The sequence below is a fragment of the Agelaius phoeniceus genome, chromosome 3 (genome assembly GCF_051311805.1).
Source record: "Agelaius phoeniceus isolate bAgePho1 chromosome 3, bAgePho1.hap1, whole genome shotgun sequence".
In the NCBI taxonomy this organism is placed as follows: domain Eukaryota; kingdom Metazoa; phylum Chordata; class Aves; order Passeriformes; family Icteridae; genus Agelaius; species Agelaius phoeniceus.
In genome coordinates this window covers 55,535,411-55,559,998 of record NC_135267.1, presented here as the reverse complement: position 1 = coordinate 55,559,998, position 24,588 = coordinate 55,535,411, and the positions used below count along the sequence as shown (strand labels likewise).

The following is a 24,588-nucleotide window of genomic DNA, read 5'->3' as shown; positions in this document are numbered from 1 at the left end:
CTATTATACCTGGGCATAATGAGACAAGAGATTTCATAGCTTTTCACAGAAAAGCACATATTCTCTATAAATTAGGGACATGGTATTGATTTTTAATTACATATATAAGATAGAATGGTTTATATCTCCAATAATCTTTAAAGGCTGCCATCTGCCTCTAGACAAACTTAAGAAGGAAACCTAATTTGGATAAAAACCTGCTTGGATAGTTAATTCAGTTAAGGGATCAATTTCTAATAAAATTGAAGGATTGGGCTGTGTGATAATCCTTTGAACTACCTGCAGCAGCAAATTTGTCCTTAGCTTTTCTTTCCCACACTGGCTCTCAGCTTTCTGGTAAGTGAGGTAAAGGTGATTTACCCAGTAAGGTATATAAAAACTGACTGAAAAAAAATTGAAAGAATTTTAAAATTACTGCTGTTGTAATAAATTAATAAGAGCAGTAAAACTCATCAAAATTTAGATGATAATAATAAAAGAACTTTAAAATATGTAGTAGTGATATGAGGTAAGTAGATGTTTTTAAGATTTATTTAAAAGTAAGAATTATGAATGCATGCTCATGTACATGTACTCCCTGGAAATGGGATCAACAAAGGCCTTCAGTGTTATGGGACAGACACACATGAAATGAGGACAGAACAGAGGTGTTTAAGTAAATATCACTTTGAAATGTCTTAGTCTTTCAGAACTGTGTTTCTGCTCCTAAACAAAAGCAGTTTCCATTCAATGGACTCCCTGGTATTTACTGACTCCCCCTGCACTCTGTGCCCTTAGCAATTTCCCTTGAACTCTTTTACATAGCAGAGTATAAGGTCCAGATCAATTTGATAAGTAGGAAATCATAATGAGCTGTTTATAATAGATTAAAGTGCACTAAAGGATGTTATGTTTTCTTTCAAGGTGTCTTTAGAGCTAACATAGAGACATCATTTTAATGTTCTGTGCTTCGTGATGTTGTCAATTTAATGGCTTACATCAGATTTGTAAATCCTTCATGACATTTTTATTAAAGGAAATATTACTTCATCTACTGTGCTGCTAACAGCAGCATTTAGTTTCCCTAGGTAAGTGAGAAGTTCAGAGCAGTGTCAGAGCTTAGCTACATTAGCCATTTGTGGTGAAAGAAAAGCCTCTATTAATGCTTATGCACTAGAATTAAGATGACTTGAATGCTGTAATCCTTCCTGTTCAGCTATTGGCATCATGCTGCCATCTGACAACAGCTGTTTCCTTCTTAATCTGATGGAAAAAAATGGTGGTAATTGTTACTTGCACCATTACAAGCTCAGTCGTTCCATTTTATGTTTTAGTAAATATGAACAGTGTTTCATAATAAAACCCTGTTTAAACCTCTTTAATGTATCCATGTGTTACATATAGTATAGTCTTGTTTATTTTTGCTTCAGTAAGTACCCAAAGACCTGACAGGCATTTTTCTGCAGCAGCATTTTACTTTTAGTTCCGTAGTTAGGAACAGCCAGATCCAAAACTTGTCATGAGGAAAAAACCCAGGCATTTGGGGCACATAAAAAAATGAGTAAGCACTGCATGTCATGACACTTTGTAATCACCATTCTTGGCAGAAGGCCAAGCATGGAGTTCTTAGAGGCTTTTGAAGCTACTGGAGCTGGAGGGTCCTGCCTTGGAGCTGGAAATCAGGCTGACATCTCTGCATTTCCTTACAGCTGCTACTTTCAAGACTCAAAAATGTGTTTGCCTCACCTATTCCCTGAGCTTCAAATTGTGGGAGTACTTAGGTAAATCGTGGAGTTCCAAAACTCGTCCGTGAGAATCAGATTTGAACACTTCTGGATCACAGTCCCATCATAGGTGCTAGTTTGTCTGACAGCTACTGGTATGCCCACATATATTGAATACATTTGGTATTGGACATAAAAGCTTGCTAAATGACAAAGTATTCCTTGAAAGCAGAAGACTGAGCATTTGTATTTTTTTTTTTAATGCAAAACTCTCATTTTGAGCTGGTGATACACAGAATAGTGACTACTGTTGGTTGTGAAGCTGGAGAATTTAACTGACGATCTTGTCTTTTATGTGTTTCCTGAGTTTAGCTTGGGAACACAGTGGAATTCAGAAATGGATAAAGGGGACAAAAAAAGGGTCACACTAAAAATCAGGCAAAATTAGGCAAATAATTCTCTACCTTTCAAAATTATGAATTTTATTTTAATTTCAGGTGAAACCCTTTTGTATAGAAAACACAGATGTCAATATTTACAAGAACAATGGAAGCTACAGAAGGCAGCTGGTTTGCACTCACCATTACCCAGCACTGTGTGTACGTGTGCTGTAGATCACCCCAAGGGTACAAATCTCTCTGATACACAGGAAAGGGGGAAAGGATTATGTGATTGTCGGATTAGGAACTATTTTTCTCTGATCCAGACAGTTATTGTGAACAATTCTAATTATTGGTGGCAGAAATACTCAGTGTCATCCCAGATCTTCCAGCAGCAGAAATCCCAGCTTCTGGAGAAAATGGACTTTGGTTCAAAGTCTCCTAAAATTCACCTTCTCTAGCCCAGTAGCTGTTGAAAGCAAAGCTGGTGTCTGTTTTGCAAAACACAAAATACTGTGACTAGCGGGATAGAAAGGAAAAATGGTCCTGATCTTCTGTCTACTCTTCCTATCAGATATGCACTCTGAGAAATGAAGTTCCTTAATGTTTGCAGTTGATGGTTCCTCAGGCTGGAACACCCACCCCGTGAACTGGCTGCACAGAGACTGAACTTCTCACTCCTTCCTCTGGAATTGGTGCAACGATTAATTTGTAATTCAGAGGATCTTTGAACCTACTCTTGTATTAGCTAAGAGCCATGCTGAGATTGTTAACTTAGCAAATCACTTGATTCTGCAGTTCTCCTTTGTGTTAGCTGCTTCCAGTAATGAGACTTCGCATGCAAATACAAATAGTTGGAGCAAAATGAAAAACTCTAATAGATAAAATTAAATATTGCAAGTATTTTCATGACACTGCAGAATGTATGAATAATGATCAAGTGTTCAGGAATGAAATGGGAGGAAACAAAATATGGAATTCTTCACTAATATTAAAGATCTGTTATGTAAACTGTATTTAATACCATCTTCAAAGAGATGAGTTCTTGGGAGTATTCTCAAGGGGATTTGTTTTATTTGCTCCATCTACCTTGGTTTAATCTGAAGTAAATAAAGTTTATTTAAAATACATTCTTAGTTTTCAGTCCTACTGACTCAAACATAACACCAAAACCAAACAATCAGCAGGACAGTCTTTGGGCATCAGTATGAGCTGGATTATGAGCTCTAGAAATACCTCCAAATGTAATTTTTTGAAGGATGTGGATTGATAATATATACTGACATTTTACAGTGAGAACGGATTTTTTAAGGAAGCGTTCTAATCCAGATGTGTTCTAAATATTTTTACTTTTAGCCATAGCAAAATGCATTTGACAGTTTTAATTCATTATCTTAAAATACTACTTAGAAATTCAGAGTGATGCAGATGTCTTTCTCTTTGTCCACTGACATTTTTGATATTTACATTTCCAATCAGGGCGTAAACACAACAGTTTCGCTGACTAAAGTGCACTGTTAAAATTTAAATGCATGTTTATTTTGTGAATACATAATTCACTGAATTAAGATAACACTGAACATCCACTATGAGCAGGGAACATGGCTTGCAATTTAGAAAGGGGCCTGTGTTCTGCAGATAAGTACACTGTCAGTGTTAGTCTGTGTTTAAAATGTTTCAGCTACAGGGGTTAGAGTTGAAGAATTGCTTCATTTTTGCAAAGCTGGAGCAGGCTTCACAAGATCCACGATTGGGAATGAGTTCCTGAGAATTGCTTGTGACAACTGCATGTTAAATGTGATCCAGATTTCCTTGAAAGGTGATGGTTTTAAACCTAATCAGGAAGTTGTATCCTCAGAAAGTTCAAGAAATTCAATCATAAATTAAATAGGATGTGTTACTTTTTAAAAAAAATAAGTAATGCAGTATAATAAAGATATTTTTTCTAGTGTTTTATAGTGAATAATAATTTCTATTTTTTGTCATTCACATGCATTTACATTACTCTCATTGTTGCAAGGAACAAGAATTATTTTAAATTATGGCTATTTGAACATAAAAGTAGCTCTACTGGTATGGACAGAAAGTCCATCTCCTTGGTATCCTACTTGTTTAAAAGACACCCATAAACGAGTTTTAAGGAAGGGGCAATATTCCCAATGCTCTCACCAGCTTGCAGCCATATGCTGCCAGGCAATTCCGGAGCCAGATGTTCTTTCTGTGTGTCTAGCAATAGTCCATGGATAAATCTTCCACAAACATGTCCGGTCTTGCCGAGAACTCGTGTAAGCCTTCAGCTTCACCAGCATCCTGCAGCCAGCAATACCCCTGGGTAATGACACATGATGTGGAATGCCACCCCCTCCAGTTTGTTTTGAGTCAGTTTCTTCATTGTAATTACTGTCAATTCCCCTTAGTGCTGCTGCTGGAAGAGACAGTGAATGATCCACTGATACAACTCCTTTTTTCTCCCTTGAGGTTTGTGTCTCAGTAATTTAGTTCCCTGTCTTTACCTGTAGACCACCTTCTCTGCCCTCTGTAAGTGTTTGGTGGCTTTTAAAAATTGATCCTATAATTACAGTAGCCTGCAGTCAAATCACTAGGATTACTTGTATGAACCAGGTATAATCAACTAAGTCCTGAATTAGAAATGGTATTTAATATAGTTTAAATCTGCATGTTGTTTAAACATAAACACAGCTTCCATTAGATTGTGTTTGGATGTTTGGGAAAATCAGCCTCTTAACAGAAAACCTGATCTGACTGTACAATTTAGGCCAGACAAATAAAATACTATTTTATTATTAATGCACATTGTTTGCTTCTGTTAGAATATGTTATGCCAAAAGAGTTTGCCATGTACTTTTATAACTTAAAAGTCTTTCTGACATACACCAAGCATAGTATAGTAAATGCTACTGGGAGATTTCTAAATATATTCCCAGTATTCTTCTGTACTTTGCAATATGTCTATAATTTAAGAATGGTGCTTAACCATCTATCCCAACACTTCTGCACTTTCAGACCCTAAATGTGAATAATACAAAATCCAGTACACGTAGTGGGTCCTTACAAAGCAACTGTGATGAAGCTTTATTTTAAAATTTTGTTCATGCTTTTCATTAAAGTACTTATCTGCAGCCAAGAGAATAGGAAATTAGGTTGACTAAAATAGCTACAATAGTCTGAACTGAATAGTTAAAAGTAGAGAATTCTACTGATTAAAACAGGGTACTTGAAACATGGCAACATCCTAAAGTTATAACTATTTCACAGCTTGTTGGCAGCTAAAAAATTATGTACCTGCTTCAGGGAGAAAAAACAACATTTCAGTTTTGCCCATGTGAATAATTAGGCAGCACTTAAGACATTTTAAACTATTATGGTTATATATTGCAATATATATTTCTCCATAATGTTGCAGCACACATTATACATTGGGCTGACTCCTTGTGAAAGTATCTTCCTGTGATTTCTGTAATGAAATCCACTTTGGATAGATAATTACCTGATGCTTCCACAAATAGATAACTCTGAAACTGGGGCTAGGAAAAAGCAAAATATTCAGTTTGAAAACTGCTCCTGTGAGCATCTGCTCTTAGAGTAGCGATAGTCTTTTATAGCAATTCTGTCTTAATTTTTAGTGATGATCCAAAGCAACTAAAGGGAAAAAAACAGGCTAAGGAAAAAAATTAAAAAAAGAATTATTTTGGTGGGCATGCAGCTTTTTTCCCCTTAACTGTTCAATCATGGCCAGGATCCCCAAAACCATCAGAGAGATGTGGTGTTTGTGCTGTTGCTTTGATAAAACTAAAACTAAGATGTCTAAAGATTAATTTTTCTAATTTTTGGAAGTGCTTTTTGGGTTTTTGTGCTCTTGAAAACCAGCCTATTTCTTAGAAATATCAGTTACACTAGGAAAAGCCCTACTGTGGTTGCAATAGAAAAGCACTTTACACTACTACAGCCACCTAAATACCTGAACAGGTATTAAATGTTGCAAGTACTCTTATATTGGTAAAATTTATCTACACTAGTATGTTTTCTCTGTACCCATTCTGGAAGAGTCTAGCTGGCAAAATTAAAGTGTAGAAGGCCGTAGTGATAAAGATTCCATTCCAAAATTCTCCTAATTCCTTTGGGATGTGCTCAAAACTTGGGTGCTGTTGACAAGTGCCCAGCCTGAACTGTAAATATCTTTCTGAACATGAAAGGGAGAGGGAGCTGACACTTGGTAATCCCATCAATTTGGTGGGAGCTGTGCAGGGAATAATTGTACAAGAACTCTTGTGGAATTTCACCCTGCTGTTTCATTCTCCTGTCTCTTCTGGGATTTTTTACCTGAAAGAAATAGTGCTCTAATTTTTTGCCATAGTGCTATTTCCTAAAAGACCTCTCTTTTTAATTATCTCCCAATGAAAAACAACTCCAACAAGGAAACAAACCATGAGGAAAAAGCAATTTAAATACTTAAAATTGAGAATTTTTTATGAATCCAAAACCCAGACAGCAAACAATTCACTCATGGATCTATTTATTTGTTCCTCAGAAGAGAATTTACAAGCCCAAAGCCAGGCTGGTGCATCATCCAGCTCCAGCAGCACTGGGCCAGGGGCCTGAAGGCTTGGTAGGAGCGACCCTGGTGCCCATCTCTCCTGCATCGCCTCAGAGATGAGTGTAAAGGAGCCCAAATGTTGCAGCAGGTGCTGAGCTCACAGGACAGGGGCTGAAATATTAGTCCAGGAAAATCAGAAGAGACTTAGTCTCTGACTTTGGTGGAGTCATAATTTTGCTTCATGTGCTCTGGCAGCAGAAAAACTTCAGTATTCTACTGCCCTGTCATTTATAACGTCATTTCCCAAGTCTTTTTCAGCCTTTGATGAAGTAAGGCTACCTTCTTCACAAACACTGATGATCTCAGCTATGGAATGATAAATTCTTGTTCTACAATGCAGGCATTTACCTTATAATTTATCTATTTGACTTTTGTCTATTCATCAATCCTTCTCATCCATTGCCTTAAGAAGAGAACCTCTAACTATCTATGGCAATCCTATTAGACAAATAGAAAATTTGGAGCACTGATCATTATATATCTGCATATATGGGGAATGAGGAAGAAAAAACCATATTTGTATAATAGTTGCAGTTTTCTGGTTTGTGGCCTGTGTGCTGGTTTTGCCATGCTTCTAGTTTGTCCTTCACCTTGCAGCTTGAGAAAAGCAAAATGCAAACAACAGGATTTCCATATGAGTACTACTTGATTGTTCCTAGCCTGTTCCTGTTAGCTAAGCTAACAGAAATGTGATTTTATTGTATTTATCAATAACACTTATAATTCTGAGAAAATTGTAAAGACTTCTGGAGTGGAGGTAGTTGTGTATAGCTGAAGCTTTTGTACATCAGCCAGCAGGTGATGAAAAATCCTACAGATTATTATCCCCTTGTACTTCTGTAAGATGTTCCAAAACACAGGTAAAATAATTAGGTTCTAAATCCCCTCAAGAACAGAAGAACTCATGGTATTAGAGGTATCTTATTTGTAATATTTTCCACCAAATTTTGTTGTTATTCATGCTTACATAAAAGGTGAGTCCTCTTCTCAATGAGAATTTTTGAAATACTCAAATTACTGCAAGTGCTCACTTCTTGTATTTCAGTTTTAAAGATGGTAGAAAATGTGCTTGGAAAAAGTGGTGAAACCAGAAGTTTATGCAGCTGATTTATTATACTGGGAGTGTTAAACTGCATAATTACTGATAAAGAGATACTAGCCTGGCTGGAAATTATGTTGTCCTTTAAAAATGTTACTTTTCATTCACACAAAATGCAATCCTCATCTCTTTGCTTCTGCCCGTCTCTCATTCACAGTATATAAAGTGGCACAGCACTGTATTTAACGGTCAGGAAAGAATAGAAAAGAGATGATGATGATTCTTAGATATTTTAAGTAATTTGTCCCATGATAAGAGATTGATGGGGTCATCTAAATTCTGAAATGGAAATATTACTGACCAGATTATAGTGCCTTCTGCCAGTTTGTTTTTATATTTAGTAAAAAATACTCTGCTCAAAGGAGGTGGTTGTCCCACTCTGCTCTGCACTGGTGAGGCCTCACCTTGAACATTGTGTATAGTTTTAGGCATCACAATATAAAAGAAGATATTAAGCTATTAGAGAGCATCCACAGGAGAACCATGAGGATGGTGAGGGGAAGCTGTACGAGGAAGGCTGAGGTCACTTGGTCTGTTCAGCCTGGAGAAGAGGAGACTGAGGGAAGACCTCACTGTAGTCTGCAGCATCTTCATGAGGGGAAGAGGAGGGGCAGGCACTGTGGTGGTCAGTGACAGGACCTGAGAGAATGGCCTGAAGCTGCATCAGGAAAGGTTTAGATTAGGTATCAGGAAAGGTTTTTCACCCAGAGTGTGTTTGAGCACTAAACAGGCTCCCCAGGGAAAGGGGGAGATAGTGTATAAGGGACAGTGTTGCCTGATTCTGGGAACTGCTTTCTGTCCCTGAGAGAAATGCATTCTTCCACTGATGCAAGTTAGTAGCCCTGCTCCCATTGATTTTTCAAGTGCCAAGATGAAATCAAGGGCAGCCAAGAGCTGCAGATGGTCTTTCTCATCAAAGACCCAACACCAATGCAGCTGTACGTTGTTAGTGCTCACTCTGACCCCAGTTCCCTATGGCAGCCATATGGCTTGGAACCATTCCCTGGTACTCTTCCCTCTTGCAGGACACACGTGTGTATCCTACTCTGCAAACCAGCCCCACTTCCCTGGACGGTTTTGTGTCGTTCACTACTGTTCTCATTCTGCTTGTGACTGTATTAATTTATCCCAGTGAATCTATAATTATCTTTGTTAGATTAAAATTTCAGGAGACTTGGTCATAGATGTCCCCATAATATTTATGTTTACATCTATGTAAATTTGCATTACTTTCCACATATGCATCCTCATTGAAAAGTTACTTCAGCTTCCCTCTTTTTTTTCCTTTTTGGACATATGGTGAACAGTATTGTACATAGTGTGAGTTATTAAATAGTAAGATACTGCAGTAAATCAAAGTAAATCCAACCACTATAACATAAATACAGTTTTTTGGGGGTGAATATCTTCCAAGTAAACTGCAAATGTTATGTTTTTCCCGCAGAAACTACACTGTAATATCTTGATGTAGGCAAATGTTCAAGTTTAGCCTTCTGTAATTCCAGCAACTGCTTCCAAAATACACAGCAGTGGTAGTATATTCTTGCCTTGTAATTCTGCAGCTCTGTCTGAGCCTTGCTCTAAAAACCTATCACAATTTCTTTGCAATCAAAGATGAGCAAATTAGTGCAAATTTATTAAATCTAGTCACTTGTGACTGTAACAAATGTACCCTTACAGGACTGAAGCCCTGAAGGCTACAGATTTTACACTTTGTTTAAAATTATTTGTGACTTGCATGTGTGGCTCTGCATCAGTCTAGAGATAATCATGAACTTTACAGTTATTGCTTGGTACATGGTACTACAGGATAGCTGTAATAGTGCCGTGAGTTTTATTGGTGTATGACTGGTATTTTTTTAGCTTTCTAACTGGCTTTCAGCCAAAAAGAAACAAAACCTCAAATATTAATTTGTTGTACAAATTTTTGCACAGGTATTCATGCTAATTTTCCTTTTAGTTGTTATTCATCAGAGTTACTTTTGAATACCTATGAAGAGTAAATAAAAAGCATCAGAAGGACTATCATAAAGAATCTGTTTTTACTTGCAGCTTATATTTGTGAATTTTTTGGTTCAAAATTTGTCCAATCCTTGTTACAATAATGTTTCCAATCACAAATGTCATATACTTACATTCATTAAAAAAAAATTGCAAGTGCTAAATGTCATTGTCAGAGCTATTTACACAAAAGATGTCCAAAAAATTGTTTGTATGAAATGCATGAAACCTCATTAAATAGATAAGACAAGCAAGAATGTGGGAACTTCCATTCCTTCTTTCTGATTTGTCTATGATATTTGCAGATATGGTTTTAAAAGATATTGTCTCATTAAGATGGTATATCTTAAACTGTAGTCAGGACCTGACATGTGGTTAAAGTATGGTGGCCTTCTTTTGGATTTAGTATTTCTGGAAAATGCTGTTCTGAGTTGATATGAACCATTTTTAAAATCCATATTGAATTCAGAAGATTGTTTCCATTCAAAATAGCAAAAATAAGACTGACATCTTGAAATATTCTGTATTAAGAATGGCTGAATTTGATTGCAGTGTAAAATGTGAGAGAAAGAAACACTTTTCAAATATTTGTTTGGGATGAAAGAAGATGATGCAAAATGAATATTTTTGTCAGTAAGAAAGAACGAAGAATATTTTGCATTGTGTTAACTTTAAGTTTTACTGGGTATTCTTCAACCCTCAAAGACAAGTGGTTTTCTTTCTCAGAGCCCATGACTCATACAATTGTTCCTTTCTTTGTTCTGAAGCATTTTTCCTCAGTGCATAATGACATTTCTGGATAGCTCTGGCTTGCTCAGCTTAGGATTGTGTCACAGTTTTCATGAGCTTTTCTGACTGACTAAACTCTCCTCCTTTGTGGCTGTTCTGTTTCATTTCACCAGATGTTTTTGTGCTACAACTTCAGCTGTGATCAAATCTGCAGGCAACAGCAAAATTAGAAGGGTAAGGAAGAGAAGAGCTCCCAGCCAATGTGCTGACTGACTTAGTTAACACATGTGGGAGAGAGCATGGTTTCAACTTCCTAGCCAGATTCAGACTGAAAAAAACTATCCCAAACCCTACTGAAGCCTGATCTAAGATGAGGGGTGGGGATGGTGACACAGAACCTGAACCCAAGTGATGGACACAGCCAAGTATATTCTCTGCACTTGCTAGCACCCCCAATCTTTCTTGATGAAACTGTAGCTGTTGAGTTCATCAGTTGTTACATCCCAAATACTGGATAGAGGGGTCTATTTCCTGACCTAAAGAAGAAAGGCAGGGGGGGAGTATTCGCTACCTAAGTCTTCTTCACTCCTGCCTCTTCAGAGGGTTTGGTGTTGGATGCAGTGTCCAAGAGAAGAGACCAAACCCCGGATTTCTGTCCTTCATGACAGCAGCCTCTCAACAAGAGAGTAAATGCCCCCTTCCATTCAGAAGCATAACACATTTCCCTGAGGAGACCTTTCAGAAGGAGCTTCCTCTGTGTGCTTTGATATGCAAGCCCGTCAGCAGGTCTGCTCCAAGTGTATCAGACAGTGCCTGATGTTCAGATCAGTCTCACCAATGTCAGAAGCAGCCATGTGAAAAGTTGATGCTTTCCACAATACTGTGCCTGTGATATAGTCACAGAAAGTATCTGTGATGTGCAAGGTCCCAGTTGCTCTACAGAGTTCAGGGTGCTCATGCTCAGGAAAGATCATTTCAAATTGAAACAGATGCAGAGTCAACAAGGAGTCAGGAGGATGGAAGATCTCCCTCTGAAAGAAAACCAAAATTGTGTTTAACCAAGAAAAAAAATCTTTTTTGAGGGTTATACAGCTGCCTTGTATAAATGTAAAACATGATTGAACAGAAAAATGAGATACCAGTCTCAAAACTTTTTTTTACCCATCTTTATTTCAATTTCATATGCTAGTAGAGTGTATCTACCTCTGCAGTGAATCCATTCAGTGTGCACCACATTTAGGTAATATTTGGGAGAATTAAGAAGAGGCAAGGTGATTGTATTTGGGAAATACAACCACCTTTTCATAATTAGTGACATATGTGAAGTCATTATTTATAAAACCAAAGTTGTGTCAGAAGTAGTTAAAGAAAAAGGGGTCATTCAGAGTTACCAATGAAAATCTCTTAGTCTCCAACACTCATGCTGACTTCCCCTTTCCCAAAGTGGCATGAAACATCAGTTATGGCATTTAGTTTTCTCCAAAAGTCCTACACCTCATGGAGATTCTATAAAGTGCACTCGATTTATCATCTGTTTTCTATGCCTGTGGATGCAGAAATCCATGCCATTTTATCCCTATTAAATCATGCACCAAATGAAAGTAAATCGAGTGATGTAACAGGAAATAATTTTCTGCATTTTTTGGTACCTTTCAATGTAATTGAACATATGGTCAATACTCATCATAAATAGCTAGATATTATTAGCCCTCTTATATGGATTCCCTGTTACAGGGAAAGGGAAGCAACAATTGATATGAGGGCTTGTGCAAGGTCACACTACAAATAGATGTGGATAAATTACTTCTACAGAAACAGATATACCTCTATGGGTAAAATTCAGCAGCTGTCTGACCATGAGTAAAAACATAAGGCAGATGAGAACCTCAGCCGCTCAATCCCTGCGCTGTGATTTACATAAGGTAAGCAGATGGGCAGCAATGGGCAAGACCTAAATTTCTCCAGAGAAAGCATTCAAGAAAAACCAAACAGGATAAAATAGAATAAATGCACATGCTCATTAGTCTTCATATGGATAATCTCAAAAGCAGCACTGGTAATTACTGTTTCACCTTTTGCAAAGTCATGGAATTAAAAATTACCAAGGCAGCCACCAGAGTGCACCAGATACATTTTAGAGCAACTCGCAAGACAAGTGAACAACCTAAGAACTGTTACTCCCTTTTCTGGCAGTCTTCTTTTGGTTTTTGTTATGTGAAACGAATCATCAGCTCTTTAAATATGCGTGCAGAGGGCAGTGAGGAAGAAGGTGAGGACTCAGAAAGCTAGGAAAGCATCACTGCTTTCTGAGTACACGTGTGACTTCATCCCCACCTTTGCCATTTGGGGATGTGTAAGATGATCTGAAACACCTCCTACATATCAGTACTGTACATTTTGAACTACTGACTACTCCACGCTGTGTATGCCATATGGTGCACGTTGTAACTGAACATTGCTTCTTCCGTATTTTGAAGGGCAACATAAAAGCATTAAAGGTGAAGTTTACCAGACAGATGTGCACATCTGCATGTGACCTCCTCATGTAGTCAGCCTTTCTAGTCAGTGGAAATAAATGGACAATTCTGGCTCAGGATTTGTCTTTATGTGCTAAGGTGGAGGTCTAACATAGGACAGAGGATTTTACCCTCTAAAAGATAATTTCTTTCCTGGACTTCTAATGGAATGTAAAATCAGTTATATAGCTCTAGGCATCAAGAGTTAAGTACATGTAATCTACATTTTTGTATTATTCCTAGCATTGATTATTAACAGCTGCAGAACACTCTTCACACATGTTGTTCTTTAGGTAGTGGAGCGCAGCAATACATGAAATGTGAAACGTAATAAGGGTTAGATTTCATCTTACAGTACACAAACAATGTTCCATTTAATGTATTTTCTGGCTTCTGGCTGGAACCCTGGAAATATGATTTGGATAATGGAAGTGCTGCCATTTTATTTCAATGTGAATTAGGTGAGAGAGCTGGTGAGACATTTTCTGCTCAGTTTAAAACCCATCTGAGCAAATGCTGGAATAGATAATAGAAGGGAAAGGTTGAAACTCCCCTGCATTAAAAATATGCTTTAAATCCAGTTGCACTTCTACTTTAGCACTACAGTAGTTGTCAAAATGCTCTTGGACATGGGGATTTCTAGATCTCAGCAGGAGCAAATCCATCTACTGCCAAGTCAGCCTGTGGATTTAAATTTGTCAGCTGACCTGTTACTATTTCCTCTAGCCAATTCTTCTCAGTGGGTTGCATTTTTATCTGCTGATAATTAACATATCATTAGGAACTGGAATGTGAAAAATCACTTAGCACATTTTTAAAAAGAATAATCATATATTTATACAAAATATGAAAAACAGTGTGATCTATTTTTTTATTTGGGAAAATTTTAAAAATGAAAATAAATAGCTTTGCAGTGAAGTGTCAAAAGCACATGTTGAACACATGCCTATTCAAACCCTGTAAAGCAGTGATGAAGGATGGCACTGCTGAGAAGTTCTCTTTTTAGCAGTTGTTTTGTAAAGAGAGCACTAAGCATGAAAACCCTGCATGGTCTGCTTGGCTTTGGTGAGTGAGAATGTTGAGTATAAAGGCAGTGCATGACATCTTAATCTAAATATTTAAACTCCTTCAAAGAGTCTTGGATTCTGTAGCAAGATAGGCTGATTTGTAATGTCCTTTCTCAATTATATCCTCCTCTTAGCACATAAACCTATAAGCCTCAAATGGTGCATTCTTACCTAGTTGATTATAGAGTTGTAGAACAGTTTGAGTTGGAAGTGACCTCAAAGATGATGTAATTCCAAACCTCCTACCACCAACAGGGAAGCCACTCACTAGATCAAGTCCCTCAGGGCCCCATCCAATTGGCCTTGAACACGTCCAGAGATGGGGCACCTACAAACTCTCTGGGCAACCTATTCACCACTCTCCAAGTAATGATTTTCTTATTAACATCTAATCTAAACCTGCCTGCTTTCTCTCATTGTCCCTTGTCCTGTCTCTATCTGCCTATATAAAAAGTCCCTCTCCCTGTTTTTAAAAAGCCTCTTTAAGGTACTGAAAGGCCTCAATGAGGTCTCCCCAAAGCTTCGTCTTCTCTATGAACAACCTTACTTTCCAAATAAGTATGCCTAGACCCTATTAAGAACAAAAATATTAATGACTATTAATATATTAAAGGAATAATATTAAAGGAGTTAATGACTATTAAGTCAGAGTTAGGCAGAAGACATACCAGTGAGAGAGAGTAATGATATTTCTGTCAATTTACAGCAATAATACATCTGTAGGTCAAAATTATCTGTCTATGTCTAGTGTAACCTAGGAATCATTTAATCAAAGAAAACCTTGCTGGTAGGTTTGATCCTATCAAGTAGAGAAAAAATTGTGTCTAGAGTTAGCTCCTAAATTCACTTCTATGTTTGAAGTGCATCATAATAAAGACAGATGTGAGAAGGGAATCAATATCTCTTCGTGGTTTTATCACTAATTTAATCCCTAGTCTCATTTTTTAATAGGACCATTTTTTCTTTCTAACTCCGTTTCTCATTTTCCTTGTTACATGCTTATAAAAGCCTTCTTAAGCTTTCTTACTTCTTGCTGTCCAGTTGACTGGTACAAACTCATTCTGGATTTTGCCTCTCTTAAACTCCCCCCCACCCCAAACAAGGTAGGTTCTTCCCCTTCTCCATTTGCAGCAAGATTATCTCTTGAGCAGCCCCTGGTGATGCCACATTGACTACATCTTGTTTCTGCACTCTTCTTTTTCACATCGAGGCTGCAGCTTTGTTGTGGTGTGCCTTAATGATGATGTGTTTTAAGATGCTTATCAAAGAAAAAGCAGTTTACATTTTTGTTCTTACAGCACATAATAGATATATATATATAGTTTGGGCAAAGGGCTTTGGAAAACACTCATTAGACATGGAGTTCTCTCAATCTTTTATTTCTGTTTTATTTTGGTTAGATTTTAATGGAAGTTTTATAACTGTTTGGCATGTAACCAGTTAGCTGAAACTTTAGACAAGGCCAGGACCTAAGGACCCTGGTATTTATGTTTGGTTTTTCTGGTTTAGTTTAAAAGAAACGGGTCCTTCTGAAAATAATTTTCCATTCTGCCTATGCTGTTTAACAATTAACCACATGTGCATTTAAAGAAAGAGACAAATGCACCAGCAGATAGGAGTGCTAACATACGTTAATAGGATGTTTTCTCACCTCATGCTGATGTATTTCTAACTTGAGCTGCGAAAACAGAAGTCTTGTTTGCATGCTTGTGTGAGAAGTTAGGCTAATTTTTGCCTTTGGGACACAGCATGAGATGTAGAGAGAACGCAATACCTTTGCAGTGGGAGTACAGCAAAATCTTTTCACAGTCCTAAGTTTTGCAGTGGTTTCATGTCCTTGTTTTTGTGAGTGTGTAGGTACATGCAGACAATTTGTCTCAGTGCTTTTGGTGCATACTGCTAGTTAAACTGTTGTAACCATGGTACTAAGCTATTGCTGAAGCTGCACTGAAGCTGTGCCTTCTCTTTTACCAATTCTCTTTGCAGAAGGAGAATATCTGTGGAGGTGAGGCAGCCTCTTTTCTATGCATAGTAAATATTAAAAAATTAAAGAATCACATAGTTAAAAATTGACCTATTCCTTTTTCTAATTTATATGCATAGTTTATTTGTTGGTACTAATGTAATTTCAATAAATTGGGTTTTTTAGATTACATGTGAAAATTTTGATTAAAAAATAACAATACAAAATATATTTTAACCAAAACATCTTGGCTAGCTGCCTACAGATAAAGCATCCAAGAAACCACAGAAGATGCAGGCTTTATCAAAACCCACCCCCCTTTCAATAGTTCATATGGTTTTAAAACTAAGGCAGCACGTGACCCTCAGGTGTGTGAGAAATGAAAAGGGAACTCTGTAATGGTTGGCCTATTTAATGATATCCAAGTTTTCCTGTGCTTGTAATGTTGGGACGCTTCTCAAAATTTAATGGCAACATTACCCTTTTTAAAGGAATTGGGGCTTCCTGTTTGGCACTCTGTAGAAGTCCATCATCAATGGCAAAATTCTGTTTCTCTGACTATGGTCTCTCCAAAGTCACCAGCTATAAACATCAAGGACTCAAGAGGACAAACTGATCTTGCTCAAACATGACCAGTGTTTGCTTCTCTGCTGGGACCAACTTCCTAGTGGCCGTAGGACAAGATTTCTGTGCTGCTCCTGAATAGCAGCTCTGCACTGCGGAGCAGCTGCACAGAAAACTGCGTGGTCCATCCACTACCTTGCATGCAGCGTTCCAATTTAGGTACAAGGTTAAAAGAGTGAAGGTTCAGAACTCGATACCCACGCACTTCAGAATACCTCACGGAGCCCAGCACCAAGCTTTGCAGATTTTAACTGCAAGCAAAGCAGTTGCATGATTTGTTTGTTTTAAAAGGAAAAAAGTAAACACAATGCAAATTACACTCATCTCAAGTGAAGTTGACCGATTCACTTATAGAACAAACTGATAATAATTCAGACAAATCATATGCATATGTGAACGAGGGCACAAATTACAAAGATAAATAGCGTATGTGCCTTTACATGTTGCCATGGAAAAAAACAAATGGGTTTGGGTGTTGCGTTAGAGGTCTTGCCTACCAATTCAAAACTAATACCCAGGCAGTGAGTCCCATCTCATCAGAGCCTGTGCCAAGGCACAGGAAAGTATTTGCCCACCAAAAAGGCTGACCCAATGCGACAGTGGAGCTAATGTTCTCTTATTTAAGGCCCAGAAGGTCTGAGGCAACTCAGTCAGCAGTGTCCTTGCTTGACATTGTCCCTTGTGATTTTTATTATGAGAGATTATTATTTAAAAAGAAATAAACTTTTTTTTAATGTGTGTATGAAAAGTTAAAGCAATCACCAGATACTCTTGCGATTCAGTGAAATAGATCACGTACAAAGCAAACGCCGAACACATTCTTTATTTTTCTTATTGCCGCACACGGCAGCCTCGGGGCGCGGCAGTTCTCCCGTGCAGCTGACCCGGGGCCGAAAGGACAGCGACTCTTCTTGAACTGACGGATGTCTGAGCGACACCTTCACACCAACTCCAGCCCGCCCGGAGGACGCTGGTTCCCCACAGCCCACGGCGTGAGGGAGCGCACAGAGCCGTGAAGCGGGCCCGGCTCCCGGCGGCCGCTCGCTCCCGCCGCCCTCTCCCGCGGGGTTCCCAGGCCGGGAGGAGGCGCACGGCCCCGCCGGGCCGCAGGAAGCGCTGCCGTCACCCGGCCCTGCCCCGCCGCGCTGCCGGCAGGAGGCTGGGCCGCGCCGGGCCGCAGCCGGGCCGCCCCGCTCCGCCTCGGTGTCTCCAGAAGGGATGCGGCGGCGAGCGCCATGAGCTGGCGGTCCGGCTCCCGCGGCGTGGTCCTCACCGCCTACCACCCCAGCGGCGGGGCCGGCGACGCCCCCGGCGGGTGAGTGGAGGCGCGGGCGGGCGGCGGGGAGGGAAGGAGGGCGCTGCCCGCGGCAGGTGCGCTCGGCGGGGCGGCTCCGGCTGCCGCGCCGCGGAGGAGGAGCGCAGCCGGCTCAGCGGGAACCTGTTGCGCGGGAGAAGGTGTTTTCTCCGGCCCCGGGGCTAAAGGGTTTGCCCGTTTTTGCGCTGTCCCGCAGCTCCCAAAGGGTTTTTCCTTTGTTGGTTAGTTGGTTTGGGTTTTTTCTCACCCCTTTCTGTAATAAGCTTCGCGCGTCGAGGAAACCCCAGAAGTTCTGCTGGTCTGCCGAGAGCCGAGTGCAATCAGCGGCCGCCGGCTGTTGTTAAGGCGTTTGTATCCAAGAAAATCCCGTGGCCGGCCGGGTGCGTTGGCGGTGGTAAAGCCGAGCTGTTCGGGCCGGTGCGGTTGTAGGCTCGGAGCGGGGAGGGTTTGGGGCTCGCCGCGGTGAGTGCTGTCCCGTGGCCTCGTTTTGGGATCAGGGTGTCGGTGGGATTCTGCGTGTAGATTTTCCTATAATCTCCTTGTGGTTTACTACTTTGTATCTTTGTAACTTTTTTTTTTTTTTTAAATGTGATAAACGGGACGAAAGTGTAGGTTATAATGAGACAAGCCTTTTAAAGCATTTTTCATTGAAACTGATAACGGGCAAGAAGCCGGTTTCACATAGACGAGGGCTGAGGACCTACTAGGAGGTGACTCACAGCACGTTTGATACAGCTAGAAGTCACTGCTGGCTTTTCCATAGCAATGACCAGAGGGACTGCTGTGTAAAGGACTGACTTTTGTCTTTATGGTCCATTCAGTCTTGCTTCTTCCTTGCTGAAATGATCAACAAAGGTCCCATTGATAAAGATGAGACTTTTAATAATGCTGGGAAGCCAGCTGAAACTGGGAAGGTATTGAAACTGGCATACTGTTTCCATGTGTGCATAGGAAGAGCGTATGTAATCAAAGAGATTATAGTCTGATTAAAAGAAGATAGCAGGCAGTACAGTGGGTCACCCTGGAGAAAAGATAAAATGCACTGTGACATATCGCACCAAGAGTCCACAATAGAAGCAAGGAGTGAACTGAAAAATACCTCCTACCCCATGTTAGAACCACAAAGTTCTCTTTTGGTGGAGGTATACTTCCTTCTCCATGACTAATGTGATTTATCAGCCTCACTTGAAGTCCTGATGTCATCCTAGCTACACCTATAGGTTGCTGCAGACCTGGCCATTTTCAATGGAATACAAAATATGTATATTTTTTCAAGAAGTCACAGAATCCAAAAACCTCTCTGTTATTGTTTGTGGTGTTTCATTGCTTCAGATAAGTCCAGTCAAACTCCCCATGGATATGGAGAGATAAGTTAAAAAAATGCTTTCCCTGCTCCTTGGGATAACTTCTGAGTAAAGATCTGTGTATCTGTTAGCATTGTTTCCCCTTTTTTTACATGTAGCTGTCTGGACACATGGCTCTAAGCCCCAGACTCTTAGCCCCTAGAGGCCTGAGATACATGAGTACACTCCTTCTCTGTGTGTTAGGAAACTTGTCTCCTGTGCTAATGCCACACCATTAGGAGCAGCAATCTCGTGAGATTCCAGCTCCTCTGCAGCTGCTTCTGCGGACAGCCTCCTGGGTAAGCTGGGACATTGCCAAGCGAGTAATAGCAATCCTTCACAAATTCTTCTGGTTTGGGATTAAGAGAAGGGGAAATAAATGGGAAAAGTGGTCTCATTTCCGTAATTACAGCAAACAAATGTGCATGTTTCAGCTGTGCAGAGCAGAGGATTCCCACAGTTAGCTTGCCTGAGTTCCACCACAGCAGTAGTACGGCTTTCCAGCCCATGTGCATTTGCTGCTTAGCTCATTAAACTAAAATCCTGAATACCTCTCTGCCTTTCTGCTGTGCCAGTCTAAATTTGAACCTTAGGTCTGTTTCTCCTGTTTTTTTTTAACCAGGATCTCAACTCCATGGTCCTGGTTGACCCACTCCCCCCTGCTGTGCTTCCCCAGTGTCTTCCCACTTCTGAAGTGAGGGAGATTGGGAGTATTTTCATGGGAACAGAGAGGGAGGGGAGTGGCCACTTTTGGTTCTCTTTTGGTCTTTTTAGAAACAAACAAACAAAATTTTCCTGAAACATTGTAACGTTTCTGTGGGATTTCTCTCCCATCCGCTCCCCCCAGTTATTCTAACTACATTCCTTCATTGTCAACATTCCCAGGATGTGCAGAGTTGTGTGATACTAATAATGCCCCAACCCATATAATTCTGAAATATTTAATGGAAATAAGTTCTTCCATTAGGCTTTTCATAGTGTGCAAGTGGACCAGTTCTGCAGTCCAGATTTTGTATTTTGCTGCTGATGTGAAATTGAGCTTATTTTGCCTTTTAAAAAAATAAAATTACAACATCTTTCAATATCTAGGTTAGCATCTCACTACTAATTTGAAAACTCTGTAAATTTTAACAGGGATCAGAATATTAGGAAGCCAATATAATACTGTACCAGCTGTGAGGAAGCAGCCCTTTTGGAAAGATTAATAGAGAAACTATGTTGAATTATTTTTTTCATAGACATTTAAAACAGTGCGTGTTAGAAATTGCTTTATCTTTGGAGGGAAGCGTGACACTGGTACCTCCTGGAAAAAGCAATATGTTGGCTGTGCTCCAAAGAAAGTGACATTGTAGGAAAGAAAGAGCTATTCTTCCTACCTGTTTTTTTTTCCTTTGGGCATATGAGAACTCTTGCTTCATAAGACTTAAAATTTTCTGATCTAATAGATTGTTGAGCTACTTGTCTATTCTCATGTTTTTTTGGCCCTTTAAAGGCACAGTAAGTCTGTGAAATACTTTCTTGGAAAGGCTTACCCTACCATTGGTTCAGTAGGCTAAAATCTAGAACAGCTTCAGTGTGATTACTTCCAAGTTTGTCAATGTAGGAATATTGTCTTAACAGTAATGATGCATAAAATAGGATCAGAAGTGCTGTTGTTGCCACAGAGAAGTTTATTTTGCTGTAACATAGCAGTTAAAGGATTATCTTTATATGGTGTAGATATTGGTTGTGGGTGATTTCTGTGGTCTACCTAAATATTTATTAATATTTATTAAGTTTAAAAACTTTCTTGGAGAAATTAAAAATGCAGGATACACAGTATCAAATTCAATTTTAATAACAGCTCTCTTTTCCATATTGCCTTAATTAACTTACTTTCAAGTTTTAACCTGTTAGATTCAGTAATTCCCTATTGGCTGTCATGCTGCTTGCATTTTGGTGTCATCTCCTTTTCTTCATGGTATTCATGCACAAAATTTTAAATAATTTCTGTCTTTCTGTGGGTTTCTATTATATGGGCTGGGGAAACCAAGAGCAAATCAGATAGGTTTCAGTCCAAAACTGTTTCAGTGACTGATTGTATGTCACCCTTGTACATGAAACATCCAGACCTGTAAGCATAGGTTTGCAGTGCCATTTAGGTTCCTTGGGAATTTTACCCCATCTACTATGACAGAAAGCACCACAGGTCCTGTGTCATATTTGCCAGCCACATGTAGGTGTTTGAGATAACATTCTCCTCACATGGCTATGTGGGCTTACCCTCAGGAATCAAATGCCATCCAGAGAGTCTCTACAGAACTATTTCTGTCCTGATGAGTGAGTGAATGTGTGTGTGTATGCGAACATATGTATGTAGAAATGTTTTTTGAATGTGATTATAAGGCTGAGATCAAGCTTGGAGTATTCAATGCATGAAGAGTAGATATATAAAAGTGAATGCATGCAGTGTGCATGCAGAAGTAACTGAACTGCACTGACACACCAGTGCATGAGGCAAATAAACTTCTGCTGCATGGCATTTTCAAGGGCCGAGCCTAAATGGCAGACTGAGTAACAGATAAATGATTCTGAAGGTGTTGGCCACTGGAGGTACAGCTGCTTTCCTCTCCATACCTCTCTCCTATTTGGGATGCTGCTGTTCCGTGTTGTCTCCTGTGCTACCCCAGCTTGCCATGTGACAGCCTGCCTGTATCTGTTTCCAGTGAGTCACCCTGCTTGCTCACCGGCATGTGCACTTCTGCTGCCGCTTCAGTGCACTGCGTTAACTTACACTGAAGGACCAGTTTCAGTTTGGAAGCTTTGCAAGCCAGTGCCTGTTTAACTTTGTATGGTTCCAAAGAGCTTGTAAATCTTCATGTTGCTGATAATTTAAGATAGAGTCCAATGTTTCACAGACATGGCTGCTCCTCTGCAGTTCTATGCCCTCTCCTTTCTTTGCCTTTTGTAAATCTTGCCTTTGGTTTGCTGGTACTCACTTGCAAAATGAGAACAATGAATTGAGTTTCCCTGAGATGGAACTAAACCTTGGGCCAGTTCTGGAAAGGAGTAAGAGAGAGGAGATTGCTGCCGCCTCAGGTCTCCTCTTTGGAGTGGCACCTGCTATTCAAGGCCTGCAGCCCTTGAGCTTCACTGTCCTGCTTTTGTTACTGAATCCACCTGATTCTGGGAGATACCAGCTGAAGCTTGGGTCTGTATAGCAGCGAAACCAGGCAGGCTCAGTTGGGTTTTGTTGTAGAGACGTGCCCCTTTTTGTGAGTTGGTGTATAAGTCTTCATAAACAAAAGTATTTAATTTTATATATTTTTGTAAATATGGGCTTTACAGACTTAGTAGTGGTAGCATGTGTTCAACTTTGGGGACAAGCAAGGGACATATAATATTTGATGTTTTCTACAGCCAGCTGTGGTCTAAATCACTCACTTGCTGTTTGATCTCTTAGTAAGAAACTCGAATTACAGATGTCCTTTGAGCATGGAGAAATAACAGACTTCTGCTGTGAATTGCCCACAAGATATGCTTTTTTTGAACATTGACCATAATAGACATTACAGATCAACCATGCAAGTGGAGTTTATTCTTTCCTTACTGGAATAATCTGCCTGATTCTTTGTTGAAATGTTTGCTCAGTTTAATCTGAAGTCTTAATAGTTGGTATCTTAAGCCAACAAGAAATCTAGTAGTAAGCACAAAATCGTGCTTCTTTCCAAGGTCATTTTCCATCTCCTTTATTTCAGAGAAAAGTTTTCATTCCTTTCCCCTTCTTTTCCTACCAGTGACTCACTCTTGGAATTGAAAACCAGTGAAATCCAGTGTAAAGGAGTAAAGTACTGTGAAGGATACGTGTAACGCTCAGTGTACAAGCAGCAAACTCACAAGCTGATTACTCACAACCGCCTTAAGTTGGTGGAGCATTTTGCAATTTCATTTGCAATCTGCTTGTACAGAAGGGATTCCAGGTCACTGGCCCTGTCATCACAGCAATTGTTATTCCTAACCCCTGTAACCTTTTGTGATGCTAGTATGTGGATTGCCCAGACAGTGCTTTCCATGTGTTGCTTTGCTTCTATAAAAGCAGAAAGAACTATCTGCAGAGCAAAGATCTGTCCCACTACAGCTGACTTTACAAAACCATCGCAGTCTTTTTATCTGCTACAGGCTTTGCAGGAGCACAGTCTGCATCTGAATGCATTAGAAAAATCTTTCCTGCCTTGGGTTTGCCTGCTAATTTGAACAGAGTTCATTGTCCAGTGCTTACCAACGTCTTCAGGTAGAGCTGACAAGCAGCAAGGCACAAAGCTGCTTTATTTAGAATTGCTTTTGTGTCTTTTGTACTTCATGCATGTATCAGTATGGACTATATGGCAGACCCTTAATGTGTTGCTTGGTTACTGATGTATTAATCCCAGTAACTGGATCTACTGACCACAAGATGTGGTATCCCAACATTTCCTGCTTCCTTGATTCTGGATTCCTGCTTCATGGGGTTCTCCATCTTCCAGTTTGCACCTTATTTCTGCTTTGAATTTATCTTGCTCCTACCTTTGGTTCTTGCTATGTCTTGCCAACCCATTAGAAAGCCGTCCTAGTGCCTGTTACTTATGGTCAGCTTTCCACTCAATTTTATCTTGGTGGGTGGAGCAAACGATTCTCTTTGAGCCTTTGTTTCTTCAGTCTGAAAATCTTTTTTGTGACACTTTTCTTCATTGTTTTAGCACCCATCTTTACATTTGCCCTCCTACTTTGCTTGTCCTTCACCCCCCAGCAGGAATTACTTCAGTGTCAGTCTCGTGAGTGTCACCAGTACAGGTAAAATCACTTCTTTGCTGCAGATTACTACTTTAGCCAGTTGTGTATACTGCAGTCATGTCATCCTGTTTTTCTAAGAATCTTGGTGAATTCAATTTGCATGTCATTTTTGAGCCCTAGATCTGCTGAAGCTCTTTCAGTGCAGTCCTCATTGTGCAGACATGGTCACTGTTTCTTGCACTGAGACATCCATTCAGCAGCTGTCAGGATGATAAAACGTTATTTCAACAAGCCCAGTTCTGTAGGTGACTTAGATTATTTTATGTTGTGGGTGTAGATTTGATTTAATGTCCTTCACTATCAGGGCAAACAATCTATGGAGTTCTATTTTGTGTTAGACAGACCCTTAAATAGATACAAACAAGAGTAACTCTGCTCAATCAATAGAGCGACATACCATAAAAGAGGGAATCAGGGACCGTAT

At 39.7% G+C, this 24,588-nt stretch overlaps 1 protein-coding gene across 3 annotated transcripts in view; it reads left to right on the top strand.

Annotated features, from left to right (window-relative positions):
* The window catches only part of ARHGAP18 (Rho GTPase activating protein 18), a 95,488-nt gene that overhangs the window by 8,877 nt on the left and 62,023 nt on the right, over positions 1-24,588 (top strand). The window contains exon 1 of one of the 3 annotated variants that reach the window (XM_077175292.1): positions 17,513-18,012. The exons of 1 other annotated variant lie outside the window; for it this stretch is intronic. In XM_077175292.1, the coding sequence (XP_077031407.1) occupies positions 17,933-18,012 (80 nt within the window). In that variant the 5' untranslated portion in view covers positions 17,513-17,932. Of the gene's footprint in view, positions 1-17,512; positions 18,013-18,153; positions 18,393-24,588 lie in introns of those variants that run through there. One more of the 3 variants, XM_077175293.1, reaches the window with a different exon arrangement.